The sequence below is a fragment of the Glandiceps talaboti genome, chromosome 12 (genome assembly GCF_964340395.1).
Source record: "Glandiceps talaboti chromosome 12, keGlaTala1.1, whole genome shotgun sequence".
In the NCBI taxonomy this organism is placed as follows: Eukaryota; Metazoa; Hemichordata; class Enteropneusta; family Spengelidae; genus Glandiceps; species Glandiceps talaboti.
In genome coordinates, this window is record NC_135560.1 from 7,791,103 (window position 1) to 7,817,638 (window position 26,536).

A 26,536-nucleotide genomic window follows, 5' to 3' on the forward strand; every position below is an offset into this window, starting at 1 on the left:
TATTCTTCCCCAAATCTCATACTGTCTAGAGGTATGGGGCAGCAACTACCCGACATCTTTCCTGCCTGTTCACAAACTTTTGAAGAAATTAAAATAGTTAGACTAAGTCTTATAACTTTTAGTCCGTTTCAGACACCAAGTGAACCTCTGTTTAGGCTCCTAAATATTTTGAATATATATGAACAATTTCAACACCAAGTTGCATTATTTATAATGATTTCTTTTTAGGAAATTTACCTCATAGTTTCACAGACTATAAGTTCTCTTTCTATCATGGAGATAAGATTTGGAATAAGTTACCATATCCATTAAGATCTATGAATAGTAAAAACAAATTTAAGAATGCTCTCAGAAGGTATGTTACTAACTCAGTCTATCTTATGCAAATGCCCTAAATAAATGGGTAAATGTCCATGACACTACAAGTTGCACATACTTAAAATTCTACCATTGAACATTATTTTGCACACTGAAATGGGATTACATTGTAATCATACTGGTGTGAATGTTAAATTGTTCTACAATTCTCTTCAGTGAAGCTATTTACATAACCCCGACTCCACCCACGTTTAACAACTACATCAAACTAGAAAATGCTAATATGATTAATTTTGTACCTGTGAACAAGCTTTAGAAGAGATACATTTATTTGAAATAAAGACCAAATGTTTCATTTTCAAAACTGCTTAAAGCTTTCAGTGATGAGTCAGACATCAACATTTTTGGTAGGTAGTTAGGTGTAGTATAAACATTACAGGTTGTATTAGGTAGGTTGCTTCAAACTACTTTTTGTTATTGATTAATATTGTGTGCTAATAAATTACATGCTTCTTAATATATATTTTCATAGAAAAGTTGATCGATATAAGTACTTAAGGGGCGAGATCAATAGTTGAATGTCGGATAAGGCATAACAAATAATTGTTTGTTTGCGGTTACCCGACTCCACTTAGCCTTTCAAAATTTATGAAATCTCACAAGAAATATAGTGGATGCGGAAACTGTCATCAACTTAAAAAGACAAAATAAAACTGTAATGGATCTATATCTGGTAGGAATAAATAAACAGAGAGACCATTAGGAAAATAATGGAAAAACATGAACTAAACACTCACACAGAAAAAAATATAATAAAATAAAACATCTACCTACCCCACCTATTTGAGTACATTCAGAACCACACAATTTTTTCTATTAGGCCTAAGAGTAAGAAACTATTTTTTTATATAATTAGTTACGCCTCAGACCTCAGAAGTAGCCGCCCCCCCCCCCAAAAAAAAAAAAAAAAAAAAAAAAAATTGCCAAAATTGAAAAGTAATTTCAAATCAGTAAGTATTGTTATGAATACAAAGCCGATTACAAATCTTTCGCGTGTTGACACTTTACTTGCCATGCATTTATAAATGTACTATATTGAAAAATCTTCTATTTCTCAATTTGACATTTTTTATGTGACCGGAGGGTCACTGAATAACTGCGGCGAAGAGACGTGTTTCACTCTATAACAAGACTTTATTCACACTCAACGTGTAGACAATAGAAGACAAGAAAAACCTACAATGAGTATACAAAACGAAATACGAAAGTTTACACAACTCAGAGCAGGTACGTGATAAGACGAACAACAATTCATTAAATAGGACTAATAAAAGTAACACAAATATAATGAATCATAACTAGTACATGAACTCTTACTCCGTACGTTAGCTGAACCGAGAGAGACATTGAGTGACACTACCCACGGCAAGGCGCCCGTTCTGGAAGTGGCATGAATGGGGTGTGGCTCGCCTTATAAAGCTCATTTGAATGTTAAACAATCCAAACTGTGCTTACACCTGTCGAACACAGCAAGTGACCAATCGAGAGAAAGAGATAGAAATCTTGGCTCACATTTTTAAAGGAATATTTACATTTAGTGGTACAAACCAAACGGGTCGGACTTATCTCACAATTTGAGTAATTTTTTCCGAAATCTATTCTTCTGTTACTATACAACTCATTAATCCTTCCACACATAAGCTACTGTATTGAAATATGGTGAAATACGTTCACTTCTTTCCTGGAGCCGTACGTTATATTTATTACAAAAGAAAATTACCCTTCTAAATACGTTCTCACACTTTCGTGCCCATACCTATCCTTTATTTGAGCAGCTAGGTATTTTACCCATTCACAAACTTTAATTTGTAGATTTCACGCCTACCTTTTTACTTTTTACTTACTAAATAATCAATTTGCGCACGATATAGACCATAATCTAGATGCAGTTCCCCATTCCTATCCTAACCGTGTTACTACTCATGATATAGGCGGTAATCTAGATACAGTTCACCATTCCTATCCTAACCGTTTTGCTACATATGACAATTTTTACACAGTGCCTAAAGTTAACCTGACACAAAGCAAATACAATGGAACTCACTACCGAAATGCATCAAATACATAATTCGTATCGTAGAGACAGTTTCAAAGCAACTTTAAACGTTCACCTCAATAACTCGTATGATCTTCAACCTGGTATCGATTTTAAATGTTTTTGTAAAATGTAAATACGTGTAAATACTGTGCATTCTGTAAATACTATACATTCATTATTATATAATATTAATTAGTTTATTTATTTCTACTTTTGTTAACATAATTTCTTTACATTCTTCTCTTTCTATTTATTGTGCAGTGACACACTTGTGTTTTTTCTTTAATATTTTACTTTACCAGGGCCACAGACTCGACTAGTTCAGATCGAACTCATTCTGTGGTCCTCACCAGGTGCATTTAAAGGAAATTATCACGGTAATGCACCTGGTGAGGACCACAGAATGAGTTCGATCTGAACTAGTCGAGTCTGTGGCCCTGGTAAAGTAAAATATTAAAGGAAAAAACACAAGTGTGTCACTGCACAATAAATAGAAAGAGAAGAATGTAAAGAAATTATATTAACAAAAGTAGAAATATATATATACACTTTATTCTTGTGAATAAATCAAATTGAAATCAATATTCATGATTCCCAAGAGCATAATTGACTGGCTATTTATCTGAAGGAAATAAGCGCTTAAGAATCGTAAATATTCAGTGTGCATCAAATGAATATTTATGTATGCTAAGACCCATAATGCAACGGTGTATCACGGAAAGAACAATTAGCGGTGCAACAGAGTTTCAATTTGGTGTTTCTTTGCAACTGGGCGATAATTGTGTGATTTGAAATTATGAAATTACTGTCCACAAAAAATGAAAATGTCCTTTCTTTCCTAGAGACTAGACGTTCCCTTTAATAAGGGTCCACTCATTTCCATATACACGTTACCACACTATCATTATACATGTTACCACACGACGAGCATAACTCAAGGTTATGAACACAAAAGGCTGGTAAGCATAATTAATTAGTGCGGCCACGTTGACTTAAAAAGCCACACCTCACACATCTCGAGCTCAGAACAACGTTCGAGCAACTCTTTGGCGACGTCTAACAGTCACCCCTGCAAATTCATAACTCGGCATTTCTCGCTACAGTTCTATAAGTATACAGTATGGTGAGTAACTTTTTTCCTAACTGAATCTGATTATTTCGCGTCCCCACTCTAGATCATCTTCACTAATACCTAATTTATCTAGAATACATTATAGTGGATACTAACATAATAAACTGTAAATTACAGTAATTACAAGGGGGAAGGCCGGGGGCAACCAGGGTTGGATTGTTGCGTAAAAAGTGACTCTCTTCCGACTCCATCATGCGAAAAAGTGGCCCGCCTTCAAATTTCTTTCTCTAAAAACATGACCCTCGCTCTCCCTGTGTTAAAGTAGTTCAAAATGTGGGTTAAAATACTGTCAGAAATGTAAAAGGACTTAAGTTGTAGCGTTATTGGTAAGAATTTGATCCCACGGCTGCCACCAATTTTAAAGTTTTTAAAGGCATTGGGTTATTTCCCATTTCTACCGTCATGTGGATGTGTGTGAATTTAAGGCACTACATTAATAAATACTTGTGTTTGGATCTCATTGGCTGAGCTGAAGACCATAACTAATGATTATTAGTAGATTGGCACACTCCCGGCTTTGTCGGGACTGAGGTCATGTTCTCCATAACATTGTCCATAGTATCTTACAAAATGTTCCGCTTTACACCTGTGAGACCCACTCTCCTTCTCATATACACGCCACGGCTGGCAATTTATTCATTACATTGATTGTCGGCAGCAATTTATTTGATATAGGCTGATATCATGAGTACCTAACCCTAACCCTAACCGTAGCAGCAATGGGATTTGGAAGTGGTGGCAGCGATGGGATGACAAAAAAAACAAGAAAATGCAATGTTAGGCAATGCAATGGTCAAAGTAAAATATGTCCCGCCCCTTAATCCCACTTCTAAAATACTCCCCGATAGCTCATTTGTAAAAAGGGACCCCCTAATGCACACTCTCTGTAAATACTGAAGGCTCCCTAACCCGGAGTGTAGAATTCACAAAGAGACTGAAAATAAAGGTGTTCTGTATATTCATGTTTACCTCTTCTGTGAGTTTATGGGCGAGGTGTCAGCGTACTGCCAGTATCAAAATTCTGCGTTAGAGGAATTTTAGCATTTGATTCGGGTTAAACCAGGGGCATGAGGCAACAATTCTGGTGAAACCCAAAAATGATAATGATATCCAGATAATAAAGGCCCAAGTTAGCTATGAGTCACATTTACATACTTACTTCTTTATTTGTAGTTTATTTTAATAAACTCATTATACACGTCTACACATATTTGTTATTTTGGGTATACATGTACTTGTACACTTTCCGGTCTTTTAAAAAATGAAACATTTTTAACAATCGCAGAAAAAGTTTATATAAATATGGAAGACTCCAAAAAAGAATAAAGGAAAAGAAACTATATGGATAGATTTTGTCTGTAATGATTTAATGGAACATGATCATGGTGCATGCAAAATCGACGCTTAGTTCGCTCGCAACAGCTGACGCTTCGATGCGTGACGCGCTGCTTGCCGTGCTCGAGCTCGACGCATTCCTTGCTTAAACTTGTAATACAGAGGGGTAGGACACGACATCGAATAAACCAATCAGGACGCTTCAATTCGAACATGTGACCCATGAATTTTCGCTCGAAGCTCGATACCACCTGCTGCCCTCTTGTGGTGAGGTATATATTTCGCATGTTTCAGTACATTGTGGCGTTTGCGGGACAGTAAAACAGATTGCCGAAACAGCATATTATATGAACTGAAGCTCCGAAACGGTGCGTCTTTTGCGAGGGATATAAACAAAAACACAATTGATAATATCTTGGTTTAATCAATATTTGATGCCGTAGAGTTACGGTAGGCTCGAACACACAGTCGATTCCGGTCTATATTATTTTCATAAAATTACGTAAAAATAATCATTAAACATTAGTCGTCATATCTGTGTCTCTTCAAAATATACCTTTGAATGAAAGAGAAAACGTGACAAGATCATTTGACTGCGTAAACAAATACTCGTAAGTTTGCCCGAAACAGAAAGCGTCCGTGAACGAGGGCGATGTGGTTTCAATCTTACGACGAAAAAGAACACCGGAGTGTCCTACCCTTCCTTTTTTAGCAATTGAGCAAATTGAGCAAATTGAGCAAATGTCGAGCTCGTGCATATGGAATTTTCAACATCCAGTACTTTTATGGACGGTTGCAAAGATTCGAATCATTCGAGCTCGCGATCGCGAGCTCGCGACAAGACAGATAATTTATATGACCGTTGGGGGCGCTACACAATCGGTACACTCCACACACGTTAGACGAGACATGCATTACGCATGTTACGTCCCCAGTCCGCCGTATTCTATTTATATTTCAGCGCGTTTCAAGTTACTGTATGTATTTTTCTGTGTATTTTAATTAGATATTAATTATTGATTCAAGATAATGAAGTAATTATAAACTTGACGGAACTTTTTGATATTGTCTTTATTCATGTTATTCAATTGTTGATAGACACCAGAATTGTTGCCTCATGCCCTTGGTTAAACGTCGGAACGAAAAAAAAGCACGAAAACAGACGAAAAAGCCCTCAAAATCACATCAAACGCTACAATTATGGCAGCAACAACCTCTTACTGTCATGATACTATTAAACATTTTCTCTCTCTCAATATTTCAGCCGTGTAGTCACTTTTTGCATTCGTGTTGGTGCTGTCATGTAAAGCTTGGAAATTATTGTCCAATCTGGTCTGAATAACCTTAATATTGTCTTATAAGTGTCAAAAAAAACCAGAGCTTCTAGGACCGGATATATTTACCCTGTGCAGTCGGTGACTAGTACGATGCCGTCTTATAAAGTATTTAGTCATTCGAAAAGCAGTCCACTCGTGCACTCTGGGTCACGATCAAATACCTGTAATGTAAATAACATATTTGGGGAGGGGGTGTCATCATGTTTTAGAATTAAGTAATAAGGGGAGGGGGTCCGCCTGTTTTCGGTTTTACAGAGGGGGTGTCAGCGCCTTTTCTTTGGCCCGATGGAAAAAACACCGAACCCCAAGGCAGGAGAAATTGAGAAGGACCTAAGATCGATATAAAGCTGTCAATTCTCGGAAAATATAAACAAATCTCTCGTTTTCATTTTCTCTCTTTCCTTTCTTCTACAAATAGGCAGATCAACTATCCCAGGGAAAGGTCAATAGTAAGTATAATATACCCCTCTCATCACATCATGATGTACTTTAAATGATTTGATCTAGCTTGCATTAGTTGTATTCGTTGCTTTTACAACGTAATAGTATTAATATTGGACTTGGAGTCGAGGGTGTGAGCACAGTTTGGATCGATTTGACTTGATATTAGTAGTATGTGACTTGAGGGTGTGAGTACAGTTTGGGTCGATTTTAAAGTGACACTTTTTTTCCTGTGCACAAGGTGATAAGTTGGCTAATACCTCTTTTAGTGGTCTGTGCTAATACTAAAACATTACTAAAACTCATCTAGGAATTCACGCATGCGCATTAAACTTTTACTTTTTTAAGTGATTACAATTATGGACTGTGTTAGCACAGTTCGGATCGATTGTGGAACGACATATTAAAGTATACGAAACGTGATGAGGTGGCTAGAATCCCAAATACATAATTTTTTCTTATATATTTTTAATACATAGGAAAGTTTATTCGCAATAACCATCTGCTAGGCAAAATCTTTTCTCACAATATTTTTTTACAATACCATTTCCTTCTTCTAACTCCCTACGTTTCGTGTACAAGAACAACATGTTTCAATCAATTTTTTATAATGACAATATGCCACTGACGTTATGCCATCATCCAGTAAATGTCTTTTATCATCAAAACAACTCAATGACATTTTGTTAATTTTCATAACTGCCTAACTAATGGTTCATACTCCTAATTGCATCTGTTTACTATTACATATTGTATCATGGTTTTTTGATAACATTCTTTTTAATATTTATGTCATTCCAAAATCGATCCAAAACTGTGCTAACACTGTCTGTGATCATTTAAATAAATACAAGTTTAATGCGCATGCGTGAATTCCTAGATGAGTTTTGGTGTTGGGGTTCAAGGGATATTATAACACCTCATCCCCTTTTGTACAGAGAAAAAATGTCGTTTTAAAATCGATCCAACCTATGTTCACACATATTAATTTTATTGTTATGCAAATTTATGCTAATGAAACGAAATGAAAGTTACTTTTTTGATGGGAACGGTATTAAACTATTATGATCAGTGTACAAAAACTTACGTAACCTAGCTACTCACTGTATCTGTGACTCTGCTACACTCGTTTACCATCCACAAGGGTATCAGAGTCACGGATGATTCACGTACGACACTAGAAGCTTTTTGTAAAACTGTCTCGTTTATGGAACATCTTCAAAATCATGGTAGTTGGGTTTTGTTTGATTGTTTGTTTGTTTATTTATTTATTTATTTGCATTTATATGTTTAATTACCAATAAAATGTAAACATACTTAACCATGTGTAGTGTAGTGTAGTGTAGTGTAGTGTAGTGTAGTACAGTACAGTTCTTTCTTTTTAATATTTATGTCATTCCAAAATCGATCCAAAACTGTGCTAACACTGTCTGTGATCATTTAAATAAATACAAGTTTAATGCGCATGCGTGAATTCCTAGATGAGTTTTGGTGTTGGGGTTCAAGGGATATTATAACACCTCATCCCCTTTTGTACAGAGAAAAAATGTCGTTTTAAAATAGATCCAACCTATGTTCACACATATTAATTGTATTGTTATGCAAATTTATGCTAATGAAACGAAATGAAAGTTACTTTTTTGATGGGAACGGTATTAAACTATTATGATCAGTGTACAAAAACTTACGTAACCTAGCTACTCACTGTATCTGTGACTCTGCTACACTCGTTTACCATCCACAAGGGTATCAGAGTCACGGATGATTCACGTACGACACTAGAAGCTTTTTGTAAAACTGTCTCGTTTATGGAACATCTTCAAAATCATGGTAGTTGGGTTTTGTTTGTTTGTTTGTTTGTTTATTTATTTATTTGCATTTATATGTTTAATTACCAATAAAATGTAAACATACTTAATCATGTGTAGTGTAGTGTAGTGTAGTGTAGTACAGTACAGTATAGTATACAGTTCAGTGAAGTACAGTACAGAACAGTACAGTACAGAACAGTACAGTACAGTATATTTTATTTTATAAAACAATGTATGAGATAAACATAATCTATGACAAATAAAAAAAATACAACTACAACAAAATAAAGTGTAACCTGAATAATAGGGAAATATGATTAGGATTTAGGATATGATTGTGTATGTGACACTGTACTCACAAATTGTGCATTGATCGGTTAAACATTGTGTCATTATGGTCACAGTGAGGTTAAATGATTGTTAATGTCTGAATTGTATTAACAGGATTGAAAGCATCATTTGACAAGTTCGACGTAGATGGAAATGGAAAGATTGACTCAAAAGAATTGGGAAATGTTTTGAGGTCACTTGGTCAGAATCCGAGCGAAGCTGATGTGGAAGAATTAATAAAGAAGCTTGATACTGATGGTGAGAACTCAAAAAATCTATTATATATTGTTCCTTATTTCCTTTGATCCGTCTCAACTGTTTGTGTCTGCCTGTGAGTATATGTGTATGTATATGTGTACCGTATGTATCACAGTATTTATGTGCAATGCATGAATGCAGTGTGTATGCACAAAATGTCTTTCTTTAATACCAGTAATAATGTTGGGTTCTTATAGCATATCCCAGGGAGCATACAATCCATTGCAGCCATTTCAGCGCATAGGATTAAAGCCTTCAAATTGCAACCTACATCCGACCAGGTGGTACAGCTGGGTTGACTGAAGCACAGTCGTGGTTCAAATCTTGCCCAAGGACTTTAGCCACTCAGAAACAGGCAGCGTCAGGGCTCGAACCAAGCCGGTCACTCTAACCATTCACCCATCTAATATGGTTGTTGCTAGGTTTCACAAATCAACAATATGTTAATAAACTGATCAATATGTGTGGAATTTCATGTAAAATGTTTCTTTTACATTGTTTTCATGGCAAGTTTTATAAACTGCACTGAAATCATAAACACATTACACTGAGTATAAATAGTGTGCAAAATTGTAGGTCATTTTCTGTATGCGACTACGTTTACAAAAACGTTTATTTCTCAACTTTAACAGGAAGTGGGACAGTGGAATTTGAAGAATTCATAACAGTTTTAACACCAATTGTGAAAGTTCCACAGTGCAAAGAAGATGTTCGTGAAGCATTCAAAGTCTTTGATGTTGATGGTAGTGGCTATATCACAGCTAACGAGTTTCGTCATGTCATGTACACTCTTCTTGGTAGACCATTGTCAGACGAAAGACTTGAGAAGAGGATGACAATGACGGACAAAGATGGCGATGGGAAAATTCAATACGAAGGTACGTAATGCCCAGATCACATACTTACTCTTGAAAGTTTTGGCTGCTTGATCTGATTTGGTGATACATGCCATAGCTTTCATTATTTTCTCACTTTTCATTCACCAATAGAGCATCTTTGTGTTCTGGTTCTGCCTTGTTGCTAGAATCCTCGCTGCAGTAACAGGTTTGTGTAAAGCTCTCGAAAATGATTGGAAGGCATAAGTAACTTCATGTTAACTTTCTTATTAGCTTCAACAGCGAAGCCGAGGGGGTTACTATGTTGGGTCCAATGTGTCGGTCGGTCCGTATGACCGTCCATCCGTATGTGTCCACCCGTATGTGTCCACCTCTATCTCAAATATGCATGGGCCCATTTCAATCAAACTTTCAGTAAACATCAAATAATATCCTGTGCATATGCACGTTAATTTGTTGTTTTGATATAGGCAAATTTGACCGAATGGCAGCCATATTTGTAGTTAAAAATCAATATTTGTTGCATAACCCAAAAACTGTAATACACAGACACTCCATTCAAGTGTCTACCCTCATATTATCAGATGCAAGCTATCTTTGGGGACTCTGATTTTTTCCTTCAGGGTCAATTTTCAAAATCAAGCCAATTCCTGCCTTTCACAAACAATACTGTACTATTTACATATTGCCAATTTCTTTTAAACCATATTTACAGGTACTGAAAAGAATTATACACAAGCATTATGTTTGGTGCTAATGTCACTTTTATTTTATTACAGAATGGCAGCCATATTTGTAGTTAAAAATCATTATTTACTGCATAACTCAAAAACTAATACATAGAGACGCCATTCACGTTTCTAGCCCAATGTTATCAGAGGGAAACTATCTTTTGAGACCTTGACCTTCAGGATCAATTATCAAAATCAAGCCAATTCCTGCCTATCACAGACATATTCTAGTGTTTACATATTGCCAATTTCTTTTAAATCGTGTTTACAAGTAGTATTGAAGAAAAGGAGTATACACAAGAATTGTTTGGTCTGTCTATGTTCATTTTTTCTGCCCTTTTGTCTGGATGTATGTATGCTACGTATCTAATTTAAAGTCATAAGTCAATTGTAATATTGTATCATTCATAACAACAATTTTTCTTTACCTTCTTTTCACAGAATTCGTACAGGTGTTTTATTCAAATGTCAAGAAAGACTAAACAACAATCGCCAAATGTCGAATTGGATATCGATGGTGTTTTTTGCATAAAAGCATTTTTGGGTTGCTATAACAAGGGGCATGGTCTTATAAATTGAGTCCTACTCTCACTTTTAACAATTTCTGGTGCATGTATTTTCATCTCATTGTTTTGATATCCATGGTAACTTACGTAATGAATAAATAAATAAATCAAACTTTCTTTCACATGAGCAGGCGAGTTGTGTTTTCTTGTTTGAGTGACATTGTGTGAATTGATTGCGGCTGATGTCGGCTCTATAAAACTCTGTTTGTAAAGAGGAGCATAGGAAATCAATGCATTGCATGTCAACAGAAGGGCTTTCCTTTATGCCACGTAATTTTTACTTTCCTTAAGTGAAGACTATGTTGTCTGTGTATGTTTGTGGACATGAAATCGAACAAAATACTGCATGACATTTGACTGCATGACATTTGTCTGTACAGATAATGCTCGTTAGAACAGAAATCAAAAGGCTTGCTTTCCTGTCCTTACAGAAAACACTACATCTGGGACAAGTTAGACTTGTTGAGTTTCTCACTCAAACACTTCACCAAATCTTGACTGCCATAATCTACTACAACACAATTTGATCAATCTCAAACTCCCCATACTGTGATTCAATCAAATGATATCATTTACTTTTTAAGATTGTTTTAAGTATATTCTCGGGTTATTTTTTTTTCTTGTCATTTTTTGATCAAGAAGTTCTCCTGTAAACCAGACACTTCGTTTCAATATCTACTATTTATTTTACTATATTACACATATTTGAATTAAAATTTGATAGAGCCATAAAATATGGTTAACAGACAGGCAACAGCAGTAGAACTTCTAGATAGTTATATATATGGTCCTCACTTCTGAAAGCTGCTTCTGAATAGCGCCTCTAGTGGCCAAACTAAACAATCTTTGATTGAATTACAATCTATTGTACTTCACGAACACTACTCAGCTGATTCACACTGAACCATGGTTTACTGGAGTTTGCAATCATTTTGCTTTTTGCTTTTTCCTAAAAATATATGAAAAGGCATATCTATTCAAGGTCCAGTTTGAATTTGGATCAATATTTAGCTGTAAAGCAGTTTTTCAAAGCTATAGAAAAAAAGTTGGTCTTGAACAAAAAAAAAGTTATCCTAATGGCTCCACTAATAAGATAACACTAATGAGTGAACCTGGGATTGAAACCCTGGCCTTTATCAATTTATCACAGATATTGCCATATTTAAAAGGTATTCGCAGTATTCAGAGGCACACTTGACCATCACTTGAAAATATGATTGAACACAAATCGTAATGTACACCTTGAATTAAGATATAACTTATAAATGATCTATATCTGATGATGTAATTCATTGGCCATGTACAAATGTGGCGGAAATCCCTACTATACAGTCAACTGTTGTAACGATACCAGAACACAAATTGTAAGGTTAGAGAGGCTTGCATAAACTGTATATGAGATAACAGCTTAATTGACATTTTATATTACTTAGTAATTATTTTCATTTTAACATAAAACTCTTCTAAAAAGTAACATTTCTGCTACTTTCAACTACACATATGCCAAGAAGACTGTATCACGCTACCACCATTCCACTGCATCCCACGTTAACTAACAAATAAGTTCTGCTTTTCTTTAAATACTCGCACAAAATATGCGGGTCTTGCGAAATAGAAAGTTTACGTGCATTTAGTAAGGTGTGCATATTATACCAACCTTGTTTCCGTGTTGTAGATCTTAATTTGTTCAAGGTATACGTAATGCATGCCCGGGGGCTACTAACCTCATTTGAGTATACGTATATGTGCCGCCCTTGGGGTGCGTTTTCTAGCCCTTTGGTCTAAAACAGGGTCTAGTTTTTTTCGAGTTGAAGAATCTAAAACGGGGTCCACTTTGCATTAGTTTCAATTTTACTTGGTCTAAAATGTGGTCCATTGTCCTCTACCAAATCATAACTGCCATTTATCGCCCCAAAATGTTGCTCGTAAGACAAATATTTTTAGGTCTAAATTTAATCTTTTAAAAAACCTGAAAAGGTCTACAATGGGGTAGTGATTTCTGGTCGAAGTGGGTCTAAACTGGGTCCTGGGGTTTCCAGCACTGGCCACACAACCCTACCAGAGCTGGCCACTGGTACGCCGACCCCCCCCCCCCTCCCAGTGCAGTGTTCTCTATGGCTTATAGACAGCTTATTTCTTTTTTAGACAAATATTCACTGATTTATTCACATCAATATGGTTTCAGGAAAAATTACTTGAAGAAGCTCTACAAAGAGTTGATGAAGTTGGTGTGGTGCTAGGCATTTATCTTGACTTATCTAAGGCTTTTGATACCATCGATCACACCAACCTTTTAGAAAAGCTAAGTCACTATGGATTTAGGGGTTTAAAAAGTTATTTAACAATTTAGGAAACAGTATGTAATTTACACTTCTACTCTTAATGTTATTAGCCATGGAGTCCCACAGGGTTCCATTCTTGGACCTATTTTATTTTTACTTTAAAGCGACCTTCCTGATTCATTGTTCTTCATATTTTAAATCGAAGCTTTTTGCTGATGATTCTAACTTTTTCCACGCTTTTACGGACAATGTGAACATCAAAGAAACAAATACTTAATTAAGTGATATAGTGATTTGGTCTTCTGCTAATAGGCTTACCATTAGTCAAGAAAAAACAAATTATCTTTTTATTTCTTCCCATCAAAAGTCTTTTCAAAGGTTGGGGAAAATTCAAATCAACACTAAAATTATAAAATGAGGTAGATCATGTTACACATTTAGGAATTGAGATCTAACTTGGAAGTACCATATTAGAAACATCTGTGTTAAGACCAGTCGAAAAATTGGTCTCATCGCCAAACTTAGCCACTTTGTTTCAAAACATATCTTGGTTTTACTGTACAATTCACTTATTCTTCCCCAAATCTCATACTGTCTAGAGGTATGGGGCAGCAACTACCCGACATCTTTCCTGCCTGTTCACAAACTTTTGAAGAAATTAAAATAGTTAGACTAAGTCTTATAACTTTTAGTCCGTTTCAGACACCAAGTGAACCTCTGTTTAGGCTCCTAAATATTTTGAATATATATGAACAATTTCAACACCAAGTTGCATTATTTATAATGATTTCTTTTTAGGAAATTTACCTCATAGTTTCACAGACTATAAGTTCTCTTTCTATCATGGAGATAAGATTTGGAATAAGTTACCATATCCATTAAGATCTATGAATAGTAAAAACAAATTTAAGAATGCTCTCAGAAGGTATGTTACTAACTCAGTCTATCTTATGCAAATGCCCTAAATAAATGGGTAAATATCCATGACACTACAAGTTGCACATACTTAAAATTCTACCATTGAACATTATTTTGCACACTGAAATGGGATTACATTGTAATCATACTGGTGTGAATGTTAAATTGTTCCACAATTCTCTTCAGTGAAGCTATTTACATAGTCCTGACTCCACCCACGTTTAACAACTACATCAAACTAGAAAATGCTAATATGATTAATTTTGTACCCTTGAAGAAGCTTTAGAAGAGATACATTTATTTGAAATAAAGACCAAATGTTTCATTTTCAAAACTGCTAAAAGCTTTCAGTGATGAGTCAGACAGCAACAGTTTTGGTAGGTAGTTAGGTGTAGTATAAACATTACAGGTTGTAATAGGTAGGTTGCTTCAAACTACTTTTTGTTAGTGATTAATATTGTGTGCTAATAAATTACATGCTTCTTAATATATATTTTCATAGAAAAGTTGATCGATATAAGTACTTAAGGGGCGAGATCAATAGTTGAATGTCGGATAAGGCATAGCAAATAATTGTTTGTTTGCGGTTACCCGACTCCACTTAGCCTTTCAAAATTTATGAAATCTCACAACAAATATAGTGGATGCGGAAACTGTCATCAACTTAAAAAGACAAAATAAAACTGTAATGGATCTATATCTGGTAGGAATAAATAAACAGAGAGACCATTAGGAAAATAATGGAAAAACATGAACTAAACACTCACACAGAAAAAAATATAATAAAATAAAAATTCTACCTACCCCACCTATTTGAGTACATTCAGAACCACACAATTTTTTCTATTAGGCCTAAGAGTAAGAAACTATTTTTTTATATAATTAGTTACGCCTCAGACCTCAGAAGTAGCCGCCCCCCCCCCCCCCAAAAAAAAAAAAAAAAAAAAAAAATTGCCAAAATTGAAAATGTTTCGCATAGCGGAAGTAATTTCAAATCAGTAAGTATTGTTATGAATACAAAGCCGGTTAAAAATCTTTCGCGTGTTGACACTTTACTTGCCATGCATTTATAAATGTACTATATTGAAAAATCTTCTATTTCTCAATTTGACATTTTTTATGTGACCGGAGGGTCACTGAATAACTGCGGCGAAGAGACGTGTTTCACTCTATAACAAGACTTTATTCGCACTCAACGTGTAGACAATAGAAGACAAGAAAAACCTACAATGAGTATACAAAACGAAATAGGAAAGTTTACACAACTCAGAGCAGGTACGTGATAAGACGAACAACAATTCATTAAATAGGACTAATAAAAGTAACACAAATATAATGAATCATAACTAGTACATGAACTCTTACTCCGTACGTTGGCTGAACCGAGAGAGACATTGAGAGACGCTACCCACGGCAAGGCGCCCGTTCTGGAAGTGGCATGAATGGGGTGTGGCTCGCCTTATAAAGCTCATTTGAATGTTAAACAATCCAAACTGTGCTTACACCTGTCGAACACAGCAAGTGACCAATCGAGAGAAAGAGATAGAAATCTTGGCTCACATTTTTAAAGGAATATTTACATTTAGTGGTACAAACCAAACGGGTCGGACTTATCTCACAATTTGAGTAATTTTTTCCGAAATCTATTCTTCTGTTACTATACAACTCATTAATCCTTCCACACATAAGCTACTGTATTGAAATATGGTGAAATACGTTCACTTCTTTCCTGGAGCCGTACGTTATATTTATTACAAAAGAAAATTACCCTTCTAAATACGTTCTCACACTTTCGTGCCCATACCTATCCTTTATTTGAGCAGCTAGGTATTTTACCCATTCACAAACTTTAATTTGTAGATTTCACGCCTACCTTTTTACTTTTTACTTACTAAATAATCAATTTGCGCACGATATAGACCATAATCTAGATGCAGTTCCCCATTCCTATCCTAACCGTTTTACTACTCATGATATAGGCGGTAATCTAGATACAGTTCACCATTCCTATCCTAACCGTTTTGCTACATATGACAATTTTTACACAGTGCCTAAAGTTAACCTGACACAAAGCAAATACAATGGAACTCACTACCGAAATGCATCAAATACATAATTCGTATCGTAGAGACAGTTTCAAAGCAACTTTAAACGTTCACCTCAATAACTCGTATGATCTTCAACCTGGTATCGATTTTAAATGTTTTTGTAAAATGTAAATACGTGTAAATACTGTGCATTCTGTAAATACTATACATTCATTATTATATAATATTAATTAGTTTATTTATTTCTACTTTTGTTAACATAATTTCTTTACATTCTTCTCTTTCTATTTATTGTGCAGTGACACACTTGTGTTTTTTCTTTAATATTTTACTTTACCAGGGCCACAGACTCGACTAGTTCAGATCGAACTCATTCTGTGGTCCTCACCAGGTGCATTTAAAGGAAATTATCACGGTAATGCACCTGGTGAGGACCACAGAATGAGTTCGATCTGAACTAGTCGAGTCTGTGGCCCTGGTAAAGTAAAATATTAAAGGAAAAAACACAAGTGTGTCACTGCACAATAAATAGAAAGAGAAGAATGTAAAGAAATTATATTAACAAAAGTAGAAATATATATATACACTTTATTCTTGTGAATAAATCAAATTGAAATCAATATTCATGATTCCCAAGAGCATAATTGACTGGCTATTTATCTGAAGGAAATAAGCGCTTAAGAATCGTAAATATTCAGTGTGCATCAAATGAATATTTATGTATGCTAAGACCCATAATGCAACGGTGTATCACGGAAAGAACAATTAGCGGTGCAACAGAGTTTCAATTTGGTGTTTCTTTGCAACTGGGCGATAATTGTGTGATTTGAAATTATGAAATTACTGTCCACAAAAAATGAAAATGTCCTTTCTTTCCTAGAGACTAGACGTTCCCTTTAATAAGGGTCCACTCATTTCCATATACACGTTACCACACTATCATTATACATGTTACCACACGACGAGCATAACTCAAGGTTATGAACACAAAAGGCTGGTAAGCATAATTAATTAGTGCGGCCACGTTGACTTTAAAAGCCACACCTCACACATCTCGAGCTCAGAACAACGTTCGAGCAACTCTTTGGCGACGTCTAACAGTCACCCCTGCAAATTCATAACTCGGCATTTCTCGCTACAGTTCTATAAGTATACAGTATGGTGAGTAACCTTTTTCCTAACTGAATCTGATTATTTCGCGTCCTCACTCTCATCTTCACTAATACCGAATTTACCTAGAATACATACTAGTGTTCGTGGATACTAACATAATCAACTGTAAAGGAGCCGTCAGTAATTACAAGGGGGAAGGCCGGTGGCAACCAGGGTTGTGTTGTTGCATAAAAAGTGACTTTCCCCCGACTCCATCGTGCAAAAAAGTGGCCCGCCTTCAAATTTCTTTCTCTAAAAACATGACCCTCGCTCTCCCTGTGTTAAAGTAGTTCAAAATGTGGGTTAAAATACTGTCAGAAATGTAAAAGGACTTAAGTTGTAGCGTTATTGGTAAGAATTTGATCCCACGGCTGCCACCAATTTTAAAGTTTTTAAAGGCATTGGGTTATTTCCCATTTCTACCGTCATGTGGATGTGTGTGAATTTAAGGCACTACATTAATAAATACTTGTGTTTGGATCTCATTGGCTGAGCTGAAGACCATAACTAATGATTATTAGTAGATTGGCACACTCCCGGCTTTGTCGGGACTGAGGTCATGTTCTCCATAACATTGTCCATAGTATCTTACAAAATGTTCCGCTTTACACCTGTGAGACCCACTCTCCTTCTCATATACACGCCACGGCTGGCAATTTATTCATTACATTGATTGTCGGCAGCAATTTATTTGATATAGGCTGATATCATGAGTACCTAACCCTAACCCTAACCGTAGCAGCAATGGGATTTGGAAGTGGTGGCAGCGATGGGATGACAAAAAAAACAAGAAAATGCAATGTTAGGCAATGCAATGGTCAAAGTAAAATATGTCCCGCCCCTTAATCCCACTTCTAAAATACTCCCCGATAGCTCATTTGTAAAAAGGGACCCCCTAATGCACACTCTCTGTAAATACTGAAGGCTCCCTAACCCGGAGTGTAGAATTCACAAAGAGACTGAAAATAAAGGTGTTCTGTATATTCATGTTTACCTCTTCTGTGAGTTTATGGGCGAGGTGTCAGCGTACTGCCAGTATCAAAATTCTGCGTTAGAGGAATTTTAGCATTTGATTCGGGTTAAACCAGGGGCATGAGGCAACAATTCTGGTGAAACCCAAAAATGATAATGATATCCAGATAATAAAGGCCCAAGTTAGCTATGAGTCACATTTACATACTTACTTCTTTATTTGTAGTTTATTTTAATAAACTCATTATACACGTCTACACATATTTGTTATTTTGGGTATACATGTACTTGTACACTTTCCGGTCTTTTAAAAAATGAAACATTTTTAACAATCGCAGAAAAAGTTTATATAAATATGGAAGACTCCAAAAAAGAATAAAGGAAAAGAAACTATATGGATAGATTTTGTCTGTAATGATTTAATGGAACATGATCATGGTGCATGCAAAATCGACGCTTAGTTCGCTCGCAACAGCTGACGCTTCGATGCGTGACGCGCTGCTTGCCGTGCTCGAGCTCGACGCATTCCTTGCTTAAACTTGTAATACAGAGGGGTAGGACACGACATCGAATAAACCAATCAGGACGCTTCAATTCGAACATGTGACCCATGAATTTTCGCTCGAAGCTCGATACCACCTGCTGCCCTCTTGTGGTGAGGTATATATTTCGCATGTTTCAGTACATTGTGGCGTTTGCGGGACAGTAAAACAGATTGCCGAAACAGCATATTATATGAACTGAAGCTCCGAAACGGTGCGTCTTTTGCGAGGGATATAAACAAAAACACAATTGATAATATCTTGGTTTAATCAATATTTGATGCCGTAGAGTTACGGTAGGCTCGAACACACAGTCGATTCCGGTCTATATTATTTTCATAAAATTACGTAAAAATAATCATTAAACATTAGTCGTCATATCTGTGTCTCTTCAAAATATACCTTTGAATGAAAGAGAAAACGTGACAAGATCATTTGACTGCGTAAACAAATACTCGTAAGTTTGCCCGAAACAGAAAGCGTCCGTGAACGAGGGCGATGTGGTTTCAATCTTACGACGAAAAAGAACACCGGAGTGTCCTACCCTTCCTTTTTTAGCAATTGAGCAAATTGAGCAAATTGAGCAAATGTCGAGCTCGTGCATATGGAATTTTCAACATCCAGTACTTTTATGGACGGTTGCAAAGATTCGAATCATTCGAGCTCGCGATCGCGAGCTCGCGACAAGACAGATAATTTATATGACCGTTGGGGGCGCTACACAATCGGTACACTCCACACACGTTAGACGAGACATGCATTACGCATGTTACGTCCCCAGTCCGCCGTATTCTATTTATATTTCAGCGCGTTTCAAGTTACTGTATGTATTTTTCTGTGTATTTTAATTAGATATTAATTATTGATTCAAGATAATGAAGTAATTATAAACTTGACGGAACTTTTTGATATTGTCTTTATTCATGTTATTCAATTGTTGATAGACACCAGAATTGTTGCCTCATGCCCTTGGTTAAACGTCGGAACGAAAAAAAAGCACGAAAACAGACGAAAAAGCCCTCAAAATCACATCAAACGCTACAATTATGGCAGCAACAACCTCTTACTGTCATGATACTATTAAACATTTTCTCTCTCTCAATATTTCAGCCGTGTAGTCACTTTTTGCATTCGTGTTGGTGCTGTCATGTAAAGCTTGGAAATTATTGTCCAATCTGGTCTGAATAACCTTAATATTGTCTTATAAGTGTCAAAAAAAACCAGAGCTTCTAGGACCGGATATATTTACCCTGTGCAGTCGGTGACTAGTACGATGCCGTCTTATAAAGTATTTAGTCATTCGAAAAGCAGTCCACTCGTGCACTCTGGGTCACGATCAAATACCTGTAATGTAAATAACATATTTGGGGAGGGGGTGTCATCATGTTTTAGAATTAAGTAATAAGGGGAGGGGGTCCGCCTGTTTTCGGTTTTACAGAGGGGGTGTCAGCGCCTTTTCTTTGGCCCGATGGAAAAAACACCGAACCCCAAGGCAGGAGAAATTGAGAAGGACCTAAGATCGATATAAAGCTGTCAATTCTCGGAAAATATAAACAAATCTCTCGTTTTCATTTTCTCTCTTTCCTTTCTTCTACAAATAGGCAGATCAACTATCCCAGGGAAAGGTCAATAGTAAGTATAATATACCCCTCTCATCACATCATGATGTACTTTAAATGATTTGATCTAGCTTGCATTAGTTGTATTCGTTGCTTTTACAACGTAATAGTATTAATATTGGACTTGGAGTCGAGGGTGTGAGCACAGTTTGGATCGATTTGATTTGGTATTAGTAGTATGTGACTTGAGGGTGTGAGTACAGTTTGGGTCGATTTTAAAGTGACACTTTTTTTTCCTGTGCACAAGGTGATAAGTTGGCTAATACCTCTTTTAGTGGTCTGTGCTAATACTAAAACATTACTAAAACTCATCTAGGAATTCACGCATGCGCATTAAACTTTTACTTTTTTAAGTGATTACAATTATGGACTGTGTTAGCACAGTTCGGATCGATTGTGGAACGACATATTAAAGTATACGAAACGTGATGAGGTGGCTAGAATCCCAAATACATAATTTTTTCTTATATATTTTTAATACATAGGAAAGTTTATTCGCAATAACCATCTGCTAGGCAAAATCTTTTCTCACAATATTTTTTTACAATACCATTTCCTTCTTCTAACTCCCTACGTTTCGTGTACAAGAACAACATGTTTCAATCAATTTTTTATAATGACAATATGCCACTGACGTTATGCCATCATCCAGTAAATGTCTTTTATCATCAAAACAACTCAATGACATTTTGTTAATTTTCATAACTGCCTAACTAATGGTTCATACTCCTAATTGCATCTGTTTACTATTACATATTGTATCATGGTTTTTTGATAACATTCTTTTTAATATTTATGTCATTCCAAAATCGATCCAAAACTGTGCTAACACTGTCTGTGATCATTTAAATAAATACAAGTTTAATGCGCATGCGTGAATTCCTAGATGAGTTTTGGTGTTGGGGTTCAAGGGATATTAAAACACCTCATCCCCTTTTGTACAGAGAAAAAATGTCGTTTTAAAATCGATCCAACCTATGTTCACACATATTAATTGTATTGTTATGCAAATTTATGCTAATGAAACGAAATGAAAGTTACTTTTTTGATGGGAACGGTATTAAACTATTATGATCAGTGTACAAAAACTTACGTAACCTAGCTACTCACTGTATCTGTGACTCTGCTACACTCGTTTACCATCCACAAGGGTATCAGAGTCACGGATGATTCACGTACGACACTAGAAGCTTTTTGTAAAACTGTCTCGTTTATGGAACATCTTCAAAATCATGGTAGTTGGGTTTTGTTTGATTGTTTGTTTGTTTATTTATTTATTTATTTGCATTTATATGTTTAATTACCAATAAAATGTAAACATACTTAATCATGTGTAGTGTAGTGTAGTGTAGTGTAGTACAGTACAGTATAGTATACAGTTCAGTGAAGTACAGTACAGAACAGTACAGTACAGAACAGTACAGTACAGTATATTTTATTTTATAAAACAATGTATGAGATAAACATAATCTATGACAAATAAAAAAAATACAACTACAACAAAATAAAGTGTAACCTGAATAATAGGGAAATATGATTAGGATTTAGGATATGATTGTGTATGTGACACTGTACTCACAAATTGTGCATTGATCGGTTAAAGATTGTGTCATTATGGTCAGAGTGAGGTTAAATGATTGTTAATGTCTGAATTGTATTAACAGGATTGAAAGCATCATTTGACAAGTTCGACGTAGATGGAAATGGAAAGATTGACTCAAAAGAATTGGGAAATGTTTTGAGGTCACTTGGTCAGAATCCGAGCGAAGCTGATGTGGAAGAATTAATAAAGAAGCTTGATACTGATGGTGAGAACTCAAAAAATCTATTATATATTGTTCCTTATTTCCTTTGATCCGTCTCAACTGTTTGTGTCTGCCTGTGAGTATATGTGTATGTATATGTGTACCGTATGTATCACAGTATTTATGTGCAATGCATGAATGCAGTGTGTATGCACAGAATGTCTTTCTTTAATACCAGTAATAATGTTGGGTTCTTATAGCATATCCCAGGGAGCATACAATCCATTGCAGCCATTTCAGCGCATAGGATTAAAGCCTTCAAATTGCAACCTACATCCGACCAGGTGGTACAGCTGGGTTGACTGAAGCACAGTCGTGGTTCAAATCTTGCCCAAGGACTTTAGCCACTCAGAAACAGGCAGCGTCAGGGCTCGAACCAAGCCGGTCACTCTAACCATTCACCCATCTAATATGGTTGTTGCTAGGTTTCACAAATCAACAATATGTTAATAAACTGATCAATATGTGTGGAATTTCATGTAAAATGTTTCTTTTACATTGTTTTCATGGCAAGTTTTATAAACTGCACTGAAATCATAAACACATTACACTGAGTATAAATAGTGTGCAAAATTGTAGGTCATTTTCTGTATGCGACTACGTTTACAAAAACGTTTATTTCTCAACTTTAACAGGAAGTGGGACAGTGGAATTTGAAGAATTCATAACAGTTTTAACACCAATTGTGAAAGTTCCACAGTGCAAAGAAGATGTTCGTGAAGCATTCAAAGTCTTTGATGTTGATGGTAGTGGCTATATCACAGCTAACGAGTTTCGTCATGTCATGTACACTCTTCTTGGTAGACCATTGTCAGACGAAAGACTTGAGAAGAGGATGACAATGACGGACAAAGATGGCGATGGGAAAATTCAATACGAAGGTACGTAATGCCCAGATCACATACTTACTCTTGAAAGTTTTGGCTGCTTGATCTGATTTGGTGATACATGCCATAGCTTTCATTATTTTCTCACTTTTCATTCACCAATAGAGCATCTTTGTGTTCTGGTTCTGCCTTGTTGCTAGAATCCTCGCTGCAGTAACAGGTTTGTGTAAAGCTCTCGAAAATGATTGGAAGGCATAAGTAACTTCATGTTAACTTTCTTATTAGCTTCAACAGCGAAGCCGAGGGGGTTACTATGTTGGGTCCAATGTGTCGGTCGGTCCGTATGACCGTCCATCCGTATGTGTCCACCCGTATGTGTCCACCTCTATCTCAAATATGCATGGGCCCATTTCAATCAAACTTTCAGTAAACATCAAATAATATCCTGTGCATATGCACGTTAATTTGTTGTTTTGATATAGGCAAATTTGACCGAATGGCAGCCATATTTGTAGTTAAAAATCAATATTTGTTGCATAACCCAAAAACTGTAATACACAGACACTCCATTCAAGTGTCTACCCTCATATTATCAGATGCAAGCTATCTTTGGGGACTCTGATTTTTTCCTTCAGGGTCAATTTTCAAAATCAAGCCAATTCCTGCCTTTCACAAACAATACTGTACTATTTACATATTGCCAATTTCTTTTAAACCATATTTACAGGTACTGAAAAGAATTATACACAAGCATTATGTTTGGTGCTAATGTCACTTTTATTTTATTACAGAATGGCAGCCATATTTGTAGTTAAAAATCATTATTTACTGCATAACTCAAAAACTAATACATAGAGACGCCATTCACGTTTCTAGCCCAATGTTATCAGAGGGAAACTATCTTTTGAGACCTTGACCTTCAGGATCAATTATCAAAATCAAGCCAATTCCTGCCTATCACAGACATATTCTAGTGTTTACATATTGCCAATTTCTTTTAAATCGTGTTTACAAGTAGTATTGAAGAAAAGGAGTATACACAAGAATTGTTTGGTCTGTCTATGTTCATTTTTTCTGCCCATTTGTCTGGATGTATGTATGCTACGTATCTAATTTAAAGTCATAAGTCAATTGTAATATTGTATCATTCATAACAACAATTTTTCTTTACCTTCTTTTCACAGAATTCGTACAGTTGTTTTATTCAAATGTCAAGAAAGACTAAACAACAATCGCCAAATGTCGAATTGGATATCGATGGTGTTTTTTGCATAAAAGCATTTTTGGGTTGCTATAACAAGGGGCATGGTCTTATAAATTGAGTCCTACTCTCACTTTTAACAATTTCTGGTGCATGTATTTTCATCTCATTGTTTTGATATCCATGGTAACTTACGTAATGAATAAATAAATAAATCAAACTTTCTTTCACATGAGCAGGCGAGTTGTGTTTTCTTGTTTGAGTGACATTGTGTGAATTGATTGCGGCTGATGTCGGCTCTATAAAACTCTGTTTGTAAAGAGGAGCATAGGAAATCAATGCATTGCATGTCAACAGAAGGGCTTTCCTTTATGCCACGTAATTTTTACTTTCCTTAAGTGAAGATTATGTTGTCTGTGTATGTTTGTGGACATGAAATCGAACAAAATACTGCATGACATTTGACTGCATGACATTTGTCTGTACAGATAATGCTCGTTAGAACAGAAATCAAAAGGCTTGCTTTCCTGTCCTTACAGAAAACACTACATCTGGGACAAGTTAGACTTGTTGAGTTTCTCACTCAAACACTTCACCAAATCTTGACTGCCATAATCTACTACAACACAATTTGATCAATCTCAAACTCCCCATACTGTGATTCAATCAAATGATATCATTTACTTTTTAAGATTGTTTTAAGTATATTCTCGGGTTATTTTTTTTTCTTGTCATTTTTTGATCAAGAAGTTCTCCTGTAAACCAGACACTTCGTTTCAATATCTACTATTTATTTTACTATATTACACATATTTGAATTAAAATTTGATAGAGCCATAAAATATGGTTAACAGACAGGCAACACCAGTAGAACTTCTAGATAGTTATAGATATGGTCCTCACTTCTGAAAGCTGCTTCTGAATAGCGCCTCTAGTGGCCAAACTAAACAATCTTTGATTGAATTACAATCCATTGTACTTCACGAACACTACTCAGCTGATTCACACTGAACCATGGTTTACTGGAGTTTGCAATCATTTTGCTTTTTGCTTTTTCCTAAAAATATATGAAAAGGCATATCTATTCAAGGTCCAGTTTGAATTTGGATCAATATTTAGCTGTAAAGCAGTTTTTCAAAGCTATAGAAAAAAAGTTGGTCTTGAACAAAAAAAAAGTTATCCTAATGGCTCCACTAATAAGATAACACTAATGAGTGAACCTGGGATTGAAACCCTGGCCTTTATCAATTTATCACAGATATTGCCATATTTAAAAGGTATTCGCAGTATTCAGAGGCACACTTGACCATCACTTGAAAATATGATTGAACACAAATCGTAATGTACACCTTGAATTAAGATATAACTTATAAATGATCTATATCTGATGATGTAATTCATTGGCCATGTACAAATGTGGCGGAAATCCCTACTATACAGTCAACTGTTGTAACGATACCAGAACACAAATTGTAAGGTTAGAGAGGCTTGCATAAACTGTATATGAGATAACAGCTTAATTGACATTTTATATTACTTAGTAATTATTTTCATTTTAACATAAAACTCTTCTAAAAAGTAACATTTCTGCTACTTTCAACTACACATATGCCAAGAAGACTGTATCACGCTACCACCATTCCACTGCATCCCACGTTAACTAACAAATAAGTTCTGCTTTTCTTTAAATACTCGCACAAAATATGCGGGTCTTGCGAAATAGAAAGTTTACGTGCATTTAGTAAGGTGTGCATATTATACCAACCTTGTTTCCGTGTTGTAGATCTTAATTTGTTCAAGGTATACGTAATGCATGCCCGGGGGCTACTAACCTCATTTGAGTATACGTATATGTGCCGCCCTTGGGGTGCGTTTTCTAGCCCTTTGGTCTAAAACAGGGTCTAGTTTTTTTCGAGTTGAAGAATCTAAAACGGGGTCCACTTTGCATTAGTTTCAATTTTACTTGGTCTAAAATGT

At 35.7% G+C, this 26,536-nt stretch overlaps 1 protein-coding gene across 1 annotated transcript in view; it reads left to right on the plus strand.

The window, feature by feature from the left end:
- Window positions 1-342: 342 nt before the first annotated feature.
- LOC144443678 (uncharacterized) overlaps window positions 343-26,536 on the plus strand; it is a 35,966-nt gene continuing 9,772 nt past the window's right edge. The window contains exons 1-7 of the mRNA XM_078133219.1: window positions 343-355; window positions 1,534-1,605; window positions 2,719-2,805; window positions 8,917-9,060; window positions 9,693-9,938; window positions 22,391-22,534; window positions 23,167-23,412. Of these exons, the coding sequence (XP_077989345.1) occupies window positions 343-355; window positions 1,534-1,605; window positions 2,719-2,805; window positions 8,917-9,060; window positions 9,693-9,938; window positions 22,391-22,534; window positions 23,167-23,412 (952 nt within the window). The remainder of the gene's footprint in view (window positions 356-1,533; window positions 1,606-2,718; window positions 2,806-8,916; window positions 9,061-9,692; window positions 9,939-22,390; window positions 22,535-23,166; window positions 23,413-26,536) is intronic.